At 37.5% G+C, this 12,526-nt stretch overlaps 1 protein-coding gene and 1 non-coding gene across 24 annotated transcripts in view; one reads left to right on the forward strand and one right to left on the reverse strand.

The window, feature by feature from the left end:
* The window catches only part of C9H12orf40 (chromosome 9 C12orf40 homolog), a 228,712-nt gene that overhangs the window by 39,537 nt on the left and 176,649 nt on the right, over nt 1-12,526 (reverse strand). For 14 of the 23 annotated variants that reach the window (XR_003519738.1, XR_003519737.1, XR_003519739.1 and 11 more), the window contains one exon: nt 2,894-2,969. The exons of 7 other annotated variants lie outside the window; for them this stretch is intronic. Coding sequence is in view for 5 of the 16 variants with exons in the window: in XM_027592535.1 (XP_027448336.1) it covers nt 2,894-2,969 (76 nt within the window). In the remaining 11 variants the exon portion in view is untranslated. Of the gene's footprint in view, nt 1-2,501; nt 2,970-12,526 lie in introns of those variants that run through there. 2 more of the 23 variants (XM_027592530.1, XR_003519751.1) reach the window with 2 other exon arrangements.
* LOC113923245 lies at nt 1,944-2,048 on the forward strand. The gene has a single exon (XR_003520246.1). It is a non-coding gene; the product is annotated as a U6 spliceosomal RNA (small nuclear RNA).

The following is a 12,526-nucleotide window of genomic DNA, read 5'->3' on the forward strand; positions in this document are numbered from 1 at the left end:
TTGTGTTTTGAGAAGTATGCTACAATCTATTCAACTAGAGATAAGAGATGTCTTTTTGATTTTGTAAATCTATACTCACTTTCCTTTCCAGTATTTTTATCCTCTTACAGCACCTAAACAGTCCACAAAACTGTCCTTATTTCAGGGGTTTCAAGAGCACCCTCAAATTTAATAATTTGCTTTATAAGGACTCAGAACTCATTGAAAGCTGTTATATTCACAGTTACACTTTATTAAAGGAAAAGAATACAGATTAAAATCAGCCTAGGGAAGAAACATACAAGACACACTCTAGGGAAGTAATAAATACAGAGCGTCCAGTAGTCCTCTCCTACGGAGTCAAGGACTCTCCTGGTATTAATGTGTGACAACACACAGAATACTGCCAACCAGGGAAGCTCACCCAAACCTTAGTGTCCAAAGTCTTTACTGGGCCTCCATCACAGTGGCATGGCTGACTGCCCACATGCTGACCTCAGTTTCTAAAAGCCTTAAGAAGTTGAGCTGAAGGCGCCTGGGTGGCTCAGTTGTTAAGCATCTGCCTTCGGCTCAGGTCATGATCTAAGGGTCCTGGGATCAAGTCCCACATTGGCTCCCTGCTTCTCGCTCTCCCACACCCTCTGCTTGTGTTCCCTCTCTCGCTGTCTCTCTGTCAAATAAATAAATAAAATCTTAAAAAAAAAAAAAGACGACGTTGAGCTGGTACAGCTTGACTACAAGTCTCATTCTAAATCACACTGTTACTATCTAGCTTGGACCCAAATCCCGAGGCTAACAAAGACATTTGTATCATGCATGAATGACACTCCAAAGGTTTAGAGATTATATCCCAAAAGCCAAGGGCAAAGGGCAGATCTCTTTTTGGGCAAGTTTATATTCTTTACTACACTGCACTTAATCCTGTGTGGTCACTGCACTAAAAAGCCCTGACATTCCTTTTACCTTACTGAGCTTAACTGCCACAATTATGATATTGATAAAAATATAACTACATGTAGATTTTTATAATGAATGTGCTTTCAGTACTGGTAGACTTTGATTAGTATTTGGAAAAAAAATCCATTTATTTGATATTTGAAACCAACCTAAGAATCACAGCTAAATCTTATTCTAGTATCACCAGTAAAGGGTCTTTTTTTTCTATATACTGATCTTCATTGCTATGTCATATTTTGCAAAATAATGCTCAGGATAATCAATCCATGATGGAATACTTTTTGTTTAATATCACAATGAAAATCGAGCCTTTTGAAAGACTATCAATGTACATCAGATAATTATATTCCCCTTTCATGAGATGATTACTATACTTTAAGAAAATTACTTACGAGCTCCTTGAGCTTTCTGAGTCTGCAAAACTAACTTCCTAAAACTAGCTAAAAACTTAAGATTGCTACTGTTTAAACATCAGCTGTTGGTGTTTCTAAATCATTATGCTTTAGATCACCCCTGCAGCACAAACTTTTGAATGATATGTGTGCATGTAACAATTCAATATCTCATCACCCTTTCCTTTAAAGGCACAGAAACTCCTACCAACTATATTTTTGGTTCAATTATGTATCATTCAGAATGTCCTCTGCTGTGCAATTTGTAATATATCCATACAAATGGTCAATTCCAGAGTATGAACATTTAAAATCTTGAAACAAAAAATAAAATGTTGGAAACAAAACTTATATTTTATAAATGAGAAACTCTAATATTTTTGAAAAGAATCTTAGCAAGATTAAAATTAGTGAATATAAATCATTTTTCCAATGTTGGACATTTCTTTTATAAAGGCACTGAAATATTTTTTATCTCGTGAAGAAAAAACCATTTTCCTTTGAATTAATATAAGCTCCAACAAAAAATATTATCCAAACAAAACAGAAAATATATTTTATCTAAAAATTGCCAGAATTTTTTAATGAGGGTATATTTAATATAAGTGATTAATAATGCTCACTTTGGCAGCATATTAAAATTGGAACAATACAGATTAGCATGGCCCCTGCACCAAGATGACATGCAAATTCATAATATAAGTAGCTAACAAAATTCTTATAATAAGATTATAAAACATAAATATTATTTAGCATTATTTTCTGTTTTAAAATCTTGGAAGAGAACATTTTTGGTAACAGATGCACTGCACTAAATTTTAAAATAAAGAAAACTTGGAAGGAAGCAATTAAGCATACTTTTATCCATAAATAGCAGCATATCATAATATAATAATCACCATGAAAATTATAAACAGTAAATTTACATATATATTATTTTCTAAAAACTTGAAGACATACTATGTATATCTTGAACATATATCTATGTATATGTTAAAAAACTATGTAAAATGAACTGTATACATTAATATTTAAATGTTTTAAAACGAGCCATAAATATATCCTGTAAATACTTTCACCTTGTGCTTAGCTATATATTCTCTTTCCTTACTATGTTAATGAAATTCTGAACATTAAATGAAATGCTAAATCTTAGTCTGAGATTTTAGAATATTAGTTGTTCTTAAGGATTTCCTGCCCTCCAGTGGTATCTGCCTTAATATCTTCACTGCACCTTTCAACATTACAAAGAGAAGACACATTACTTCTACATTTACATTTTGAAATTATATCACACTGTACAGCAGCATCTAATTTTTCTTCCACTGCAGGTTCACAGCCTGTTTGTACCCATGCATCACATCTTGCAACCTGCAGAATGCAGTTATTACTGGTTTTGTTTTGTAATATGTGTGCTGAATTACACTGAGACTGTGGAATCTGATCTGTCTTATTTTTCATTGAGAACTGGTGACGATTCTCATTTTGTTTATGAATTTTGGCATTGTTCTTAATAATCCTACCACATGGAAGTTTTGGCATCATTTCTAGATAAAAATTATTACTTGTTTCTTTGATTCTGATGGACCTCCTATTTGATTCTTCAATTTGCTGTAATATTTGATCTTCATCTTCAGATGGCTAAAAGAAATTTAGTATTTTTGCTGTAAATTTTTGCTTAAATTTACAAAAATCATTCAATCACTTCACAGAATTCTTAAAATTCATACTACAGAAAATTTCAAAATACAGAAGATACTTGGCAGGTTGCAATTCAAAACTGGTATACCAGCAGTCTTCAAACAGTAATCTACTGCCTCTGGAGATTCCTCAAAAAAATTAAAAACAGAACTACCATATGATCCAGTAGTTCAACTACTGGGCATTTAACCAAAGAATACAAAAACACTAATTCAAAAAGTTATGTGCACCCCTATGTTTACTGCAGCATTATTTACAAAAGCCAAATTATGGAAGCAGTCCAAGTGTCCATGGACAGATGAATGGATAAAGATGATATGACATCTACACATACATTTATACACACACACACACACACACACACACACACACACACATATATAATGGAATATTAGCCATAAAAAAGAATTAAACCTTGCCATTTACAACAACATGGATGGACCTATAATGACAATAATGCTAAGTGAAATAAATAAATCAGAGAAAGACAAATACCATATGATTTTACTCATATGTAGAATTTAAGAAACAAAACAAATGAACAAAGAAAAAGAAGACACAAACCAAAAAACAGACTCTTAATTATAGGGGAGGTGGTTTCGGGGAATGCGTGAAATACATGAAGGGGATTAAGAGTACAATTATCATGATGAGCACTGAGTAATGTATACAACTGCTGAATCACTATACTGTACACCTGAAAATAATATAACACTATGTTAATGACGCTGGAATTAAAATTTTAAAAAACGGTAATAATCTACCACTTCCAGGAGGTTTGTGGACTTTTAAAATAGCAAGAACAATAATAATAAATCTTGTATTAAAAATGCTAAAGAGGGGGCCCCTGGAGGGCACAGTCTGTTAAGTGTCTGCCTTCGGCTCAGGTCATGATCCCAGGGTCCTGGGATGGAGCCCCACGTAGGGCTCCCTGCTCAGTGGAGAGCCTGCTTTTCCCTCTCCCTCAGCAGCTCCCCAGCTTGTGCCCTCTCGCATGCTCTCGCATGCTGTCAAATAAAAAAAAAATCTTAAAAAGGCAAAAGAGATAAAAAAGATAAGAGGAATTTTGTCTCTTATCAATCCCCATAATAAAAGGCTACATCATCCCCCTACCCTTTCACAATGGTATTAATAAATTATTCACTAATTGACTTATTAAGTCAAAAAATATCTATATTGTATCTTTTATGGACCCAGTCTCATGAAAGGTATAATTTAAGGAGAGTATCAGCTAACAGGAAATCAAACAGACAAAAGAAAAGTTAAATAAGAATAAATATCTCAGAGCAGTGGCCTAGTCTGTTAAGCATCTAGCTCTTGATCTCAGCTCAGGTCTTGATCTCAGGGTTGTGAGTTCAAGCCTCTGCATTGGTCCTACTTTAAAAAAAGAAAAAGATTAAAAAAAAAGAATAAATATCTCAACTGTTACCTAAAAAGGCAAATTTAAAAACTTTTAATAGGTGTAGATTTCAGTTTGCTAGCTTGAATGTATCAACTTCATGAAAAATTTATCTTTTAATTACTGAACTAACCAAAATATTTTTTTAACAAAAATTCTATTTAAAGTATTGATTATTCCAGCTTTAGAAAAAAAAAAAAGGCAGAGTTAACATAAAAACCCTGAAATGAGGTGTAGGTCTCAGTGGATTGGCACTGAAATAGAAAAAGTAAGCCCAAGAAATAGCATTGAGACTGGCTGGGCACACATTAAAGAAAACAAGCTCGATATATTTATTCAAGAAAATATTCCTTTAGCATCTGCAATGTGAGTGAAGCAGACATGGATGCTGCCCTATTAAAGCACGCATTCTCGGGGCGCCTGGGTGGCTCAGTCAGTTAAGTGGCTGCCTTCAGCTCAGCTCATGATCTCAGGGTCCTGGGATCGAGCCCTGCATCAGGCTCCTTGCTCAGTGGGGAGTCTGCTTCTCCCTCTCTCTCTGCTGTTTCCCCCACTTGTCTCTCTGGCTCTCTCTCTGTGTGTGTCAAATAAATAAATAAAATCTTTAAAAAAAAGTAAAGCACACATTCTCATGGGTGGAAAGGATATTAACTGAATAACCATATACATGTAGATATAATTACAAATTGAGAAAAGCATTAGAAAGAACAAGTATGAAGCACTCTGAAAGCATAACTAAGGGACCTAATTTCTTATTTTTTTAATTTTTATTTTATTTGAGAGAGAGAGAGAGAGAGCAGCAGGGGGAGGGGTAGAGGGAGAAGAGGCAGACACTTAACCAACTGAGCCACCAGGCGCCCCGTAAGGGACCTAATTTAGATTGAGGAGCCAAGGAGGGGCTTTTAGAAGAAGTCACATATTTGAACTGAGACATAAAGGATGAATAACAGTAAGGTAAAGGAAACAGGATATATAAAGGCCCTGAAACAGAAGAGATTGACAAGCTAAGGAAAGTGAAAAGTTAATACATGTGGAATGTGGTGTAAAAGGGAGAATACTGGAAGTTCAAAATGTAGCCAGAGACCGGATTACACATGGCCTGTATAACCACTAAGTCGTTTAGATTCTGTAAATCCACTGAATAGATGAACACAGAAATAACATGATTAATTTAGGTTTTCAAAAGATCATGTTGACTGCTAACAAAAAAAGTGGGGCAAGAGTGGAAGTAGAGAGATCTCCCAGGAGACAACCACAATAGTGCAAGAACAATATACTGATACTTTAGTGTGCTAACAGCAGAAGTTGAGAAAAGTAGATGAATATGCAATTTATTTTGGATGTAGAACTGATTGGATGAAGTGATGGAATGAATGTGGTTAAGAAAACTGACAAGGCAGAAAGAAATGAAAAAGGTAACTAAATTTTTGGCATGAGCAATTGAGTGGATAAAAAAGGTATCTACTAATATAGGAATTATCAGAAAAACTGATTTGGGGCAAAGACCAGGAGTGTTCAGTTTAAGGTGTGAGGGAGATTTTTGTGAAATATCCAAGAAGATATATCAAGCAGGAAACTGGACATCTAAATAAGGATCTGGACTAAAGTGATAACGCTGAAAACTGTCATGAGTCAGATAGCATATGTCAATGGGATACAGAAACGTAGAGTTGAGAGTGTAAGTTAAGAGAAGAAAAGAGTCCTGTAGCAAACCCTAAACATTACAACATTTATATAGGCAGATGGAAGAGAGTCAGCAAAGGTATAAGGTAGAATTCAAAGAGGTATGAAGGAAACCAAGATACTGTGCTATCACAAAAGCAAAAAGAAGAAAATGTTCCAAAAAAAGAAAATAAATCACTTCTACCAGTATTATTAGTTCTCATAAAATAAAACCTGCAAAGTGACCAATGAATTTGGCAACATAGAGGTCACTGGTGTTCTTCCTTAGCAAGAGTAATATGGATGGTGAGCCAGAACAACAACTACCACCAAAAAAAATTGGAAGATTTAATGAAGGAGAATTCAGTGAAGGAGAATATCATTGAAACATGTGATTTAGAACCTGGAAAAGATGGTGGAGGAGTAGGGAACCCTATTCCAACCAGTCCCTGGAATTGACCTGGATATATCTACCAGACCACTCTGATCACCCATAACACCATCAGCCTGAGATGTAAGAAGATAGATCTGGATCTCTACAAACAGAATATTGCAAGCAGTTGGTTTCAAGGTACGAAGCAGAGAGCCGTGATTCTGCAGGCAGATATCGGAGGATAAATGGAAGGGGGAGGGAGCTGAGCCATCAGGATCCTACACCACCGGCGAGTGGTAACCTTTAGCACTGGGACTGGGCACAGACTCACAGGCTGGTAGTGATGGTGAAAGGACTTTAGGGCAGCCCCCCAGACTGAAACCTGGAGCGGCGGGGCCACATGTGCGAACTGGGGGCGACTGGTGGTTTTAGAAGCACAAAGGGCAGAGACATGCCTGGACCAGGAGGCGAGGACTGGGAGCACTGCTGAGGGGCACACTACCCAGGATGCTGCAGTTTATAGCAGCACAGACAGAAACGGAGAGTGTGTGCCCTGGAGAGCTCACTGAAGAACAGACTGCGATCTCTCTGTTCTGAGGCAGAGGGCTGGAAACGATCTCTTCTGCTCTCTCAGAAGAGACGCGGAAAGCCGCCAGGGAAAGCCACCAGAGAAAAACCCCAAAACGCTGGTTTTCACTGAGCCCAGCCCCCACCACAGGGGGCAGGGCAACTCTGCCCAAACAGGGTTCCCTGAACAACAGAGCAGCAGACCCCTCCCCCAAGAAGACAGGCTGAGAAAACAAGAGGCCGGCAACCTTAAGGTCCCTATAAAACAGGTGCATCTTGCTTGGGTTGCAGTCAATAATTTGAACTCTGTACATTCCTTCAACCACCTCTCAACAGAATGACTAGGAGGAGGAACCCCCAAAATAGGAAAGACTCAGAAACTATGACTTATGCCACAGATTTACAAATGGATACAGATAAAACCAAGATGTCAGAGATGAAATTCAGGGTAGCAATTGTGAAGACAATACCTAGAATGGAGAAATCGATTAATGGCAACATAGAGTCTGTAAGGGCAGAAATGAAAGCTGAATTGGCAGAACTTAAAAATGCTATCAATGAGATCCAATCTAATCTAGATGATCTAACAGCTAGGGTAAACGAGGCAGAGAATGAACTAGTGATCTAGAAGACCAATTAATAGAAAAGAAGGAAAACAAGACGCCAAGGAAAAACAACTCAAAATCCATGAAAATAGAATCAGAGAAATAAGTGACACCATGAAACATTCCAATGTCAGAATTATAGGAATCCCTGAGGGGTTGGAGAGAGAGAGGACTAGAAGATATATTTGAGCAAATTGTAGCTCAGAACTTCCCTAATCTGGGGAATGAAACAAATATTCGTGTTCTAGAGGCAGAGCAGACCCCTCCCAAGATCAAGGAAAACAGGCCAATACCCCGGCATGTAATAGTAAAGCTTGCAAATCTTAGAACCAAAGAAACCATTTTAAGGGCAGTTACAGGGAAGAGAATCCTTACGTACAGAGGGAAGAACATTAGATAATGTCAGACCTATACACAGAGACCTGGCAAGCCAAAAAGGGCTGGCAAGACATATTCAGGGTTCTAAACGAGAAGAACATGCAGCCAAGAATACTTTATCCAGCAAGGCTATCATTTAGAATGGATGGAGAGATGCAGAAACTTGGAGAGATCCAAGACTGGCAGAAACTGAAAGAATATGTGACCACTAAGCCGGCCATGGAAGAAATATTAAGGGGGGGTTCTATAAAAGGAGAAAGACCCCAAGAGTGATCTAGAACAGAAATTTACAAGGACAATCTATAAAAACAAGGTTCTCACAGGCAACATGATGACAATAAATTCCTATCTTTCAATAATCACTCTCGACATGAATGGCCTAAATATTCCCATAAACAACACAGAGTTGCAGACTGGATAAAAAGAGACAGGACCCATTCATATGCTGTCTACAAGAGACTGATTCTGAACCTAAAGATACATCCAGACTGAAAATGAAGGGATGGAGATCCACCTTCCATGCCAACGGACCTCAAAAGAAAGCTGGGGTAGCAATTCTTATATCAGACAAGTTAGATTTTAAGCTAAAGACTGTAGTTAGAGGCACAGAAGGACACTGTATCATTCTTAAAGGGTCTATCCAACAAGAAGATCTAACAGTTCTAAATATCTACACCCCCAACATGGGAGCAGCCAACTACATAAGCCAACTGTTACCCAAATTAAAGAGTCATAATGATAATAATTGTAGGAGACCTCAATACTCCACTCTCAGCAATAGACAGAGCATCTAAGCAGAAAATCAACAAAGAAACAAGAGCTTTGAATGACACACTGGACCAGATGGACCTCATAGGTATATACAGAACATTCCACCCTAAAACAAGAGAATACTCATTCTTCTCGAGCACACATGGAATTTTCTCCAGACTAGACCACATACCGGGTCACAAATCAGGTCTCAACTGATACCAAAAGATTGAGATTATTCCCTGCATATTCTCAGACCATAATGCTTTAAAACTGGAACTCAATCACAAGAAAAAACTTGGAAGAAATTCAAACACTTGGAAGCTAAAGACCACTCTGCTCAAGAATTTTTGGGTCAACCAGGAAATAAAAGAACTTAAACAAGTCATGGAAACCAATGACAATGAAAACGCATCGGTCCAAAACCTATAGGATACTGCAAACGTGGTCCTAAAGGGGGAAATACATAGCCATCCAAGCCTCACTCAAAAAAATAGAAAAATTCCGAATTCAACAACTAACTTTACACCTTAAAGAACTAGGGGAAAAGCAACAAACGATGCCTAAGCCACGCATTAGGAGAGAAATAATTTAGAGCAGAGATCAATGAATTAGAAACCAGAAACAAAGTAGATCAGCTCAATGAAACTAGAAGCTGGTTCTTCGAAAGAATTAATAAGATTGATAAACTGGCCAGACTTAGCCAAAAGAAAAGAGAAAGGACCCAATTTAATAAAATTATGAATGAAAGGGGAAAGAGCACGACTAACACCAAGGAAATAGAAACAATTATTAGAAATTATTATCAAGAACTATATGTCAATAAATTGAGCAACCTGGAAGAAATGAATGCCTTCCTGGAAATGTATAAACTCCCAAGACTGAAACAGGAAGAAATTGACAACCTGAATAGGCCAATAACCAGTAACGAGATGAAGCAGTGATCAAAAACCTCCCAATAAACAAGTGTCCTGGGCCTGATGGATTCCCTGGAGAATTCTGCCAAACATTCAAAGAAGAAATAATACCTATTCTCGTGAAGCTGTTTCAAAAAACAGAAACAGAAGGAAAGCTTCCAGACTCATTCTATGAGGCCAGCATTACCTTAATCCCCAAACCAGGCAAAGACCCCATCAAAAAGGAGAATTTCAGACCGATACCCCTAATGAATATGGTTCCAAAATTCTCAACAAAATCCTAGCTAAGAGGATCCAACAATACATTAAAAGGATCATCCACCACGACCAAGTGGGATTTATCCCCGGGATGCAAGGGTGGTTCAACATTCACAAATCAATCAGTGTGATAGAACACATTAATTAGAGGAGAGAGAAGAACCATGTGGTCCTTTCGATGCAGAAAAAAGCATTTGACAAAATACAACATCCTTTCCTGATTAAAACTCTTCAGAGTATAGGGATAGAGGGAACGTTCCTCAAGTTCATAAAATCCATCTATGAAAAACCCACAGTGAATATCACCCTCAATGGGGAAAATCTAAGAGCCTTTCCCTTAAGATCAGGAACACGACAAGGATGCCCACTCTCACCACTATCATTCAACATAGTACTAGAAGTCCTACCAACAGCAATCAGACAACAAAAAAATTCAAAAAGGTACTCAAATTGGCAAAGAAGAAGTCAAACTCTCTCCACAGATGACATGATACTTTATATGAGAAATCCAAAAAACTCCAACCCCAAATTACTAGAACTCGTACAGCAATTCAGTAATGTAGCAGGATATAAAACAAGGCACAGAAATCTGTTTTCTTATACACTAACAATGCAACTGCAGAAAGAGAAATTAGAGAAACGATTCCATTTACAATAGCACCAAAAACCATAAGATACCTCGGAATAAACCTAACCAAAGCGGTAAAGGAGCCATACTCTAGGAACTACAGAATACTTATGAAAGAAACTGAAGAAGACACAAAAAGATGGAAAAACATTCCATGCTCATGGATCAGAAGAATAAACATTGTTAAGATGTCTATGCTACCCAGAGCAATCTATACCTTCAATGCCATCCTGATCAAAATTCCAATGACATTTTTCAAAGTGCTGGAACAAACAATCCTAAAATTTGTATGGAATCAGAAAAGACCCCAAATCGCCAAGGAAATGTTGAAAAAGAAAAACAAAGCTGGGGACATCACGTTGCCCGACTTCAAGCTTGATCACCCTTCAAGCAGTGATCAACAAGACGGCATGGTACTGGCACAAAAACAGACATACAGACCAATGGAACAGAATAGAGAACCCAGATATGGACCCTCAACTCTATGGTCAAATAATCTTCAACAAAGCAGGAAAAAATATGCAATGGAAAAAAGACAGTTTCTTCAATAAATGGTGCTGGGAAAATTGAACAGCTATATACAGAAGAATGAAACTCGACCATTTTCTAACACCATACACAAAGATAAACTCAAAATGGATGAAAGACCTCAGTGTGAGACAGGAATCCATCAAAATCCTAGAGGAGAACATAGGCACTAACCTCTTCAATGTTGGCCACAGCAACTTCTTTCAAGATACATCTCCAAAGGTTAGTGAAACAAAAGCAAAAATGAACTTCTGGGACTTCATCAAGATAAAAAGCTTCTGCACAGCAAAGAAAACAGTCAATAAAACAAAGAGGCAACCCACAGAATGGGAAAAGATATCTGCAAATGACACTACAGATAAAGGGCTGGTATCCAAGGTCTATAAAGAAATTCTCAAACTCAACACCCAAAAAACAAATAATCCAGTCAAAAAATGGGCAGAAGACATGAACAGACACCTCTCCAAAGAAGACATACAAATGGTTAACAGACACATGAAAAAATGTTCATCATTATTAGCCATCAAGGAAATTTAAATCAAAAGCACAATGAGATACCACCTTACACCAGTTAAAATGGCAAAAATTAACAAGGGAAGAAACAACAAATGTTGCAGAGGTTGTGAAGAAAGGGGAACCCTTTTACACTGCTGGTGGGAACGCAAGTTGGTACAGCCACTTTGGAAAACAGTGTGGAGGTGCCTCAAAAAATTAAAAATAGAGCTACCCTATGACCCAGCAATTGCACTACTGGGTATATACCCCAAAGACACAGATGTCGTGAAAAGAAGGGCCATATGCACCCCAATGTTCATAGCAGCAATGTCCGCAATAGCCAAACTGTAGAAAGAACCGAGATACCCTTCAACAGATGAATGGATAAGGAAGATGTGGTCCGTATATACAATGGAATATTACTCAGCCATCAGAGGGGATGAATACCTAACTTTCACATCAACGTGGATGGGACTGAGATTATGCTAAGTGAAATAAGTCAAGCAGAGAAAGGCAATTATCATATGGTTTCACTTATTTGCGAATAAGTGAATAAAGAATAGCATGGAGGACATTAGGAGAAGGAAGGGAAAAATGAAGGGGGGGAATAGGAGGGAAAGATGAACCATGAGAGACTATGGACTCTGAGAAACAAACTGAGAGTTTTAGAGGGGAGGGGGTTGGGGGGATGGGTTAGCCCAGTGATGGGTATTAAGGAAGGCATGTGCTGCATGGAGCACTGGGTATTATATGAAAACAATGAATCGTGGAACACTACATCAAAAACTAATGATGTATTGTTGGTGACTAACATAACATAATAAAATAAAATTTTTTAAAAAAGAAACGTGATTTATGAGAAATGCAGCATTCCTACTCAGGACATAAATGTCATTCCAATTATTCAGATTACATTACTCAACATTTTATAGTTTTC

This window comes from Zalophus californianus, chromosome 9 (assembly GCF_009762305.2).
Source record: "Zalophus californianus isolate mZalCal1 chromosome 9, mZalCal1.pri.v2, whole genome shotgun sequence".
Taxonomy (NCBI): domain Eukaryota; kingdom Metazoa; phylum Chordata; class Mammalia; order Carnivora; family Otariidae; genus Zalophus; species Zalophus californianus.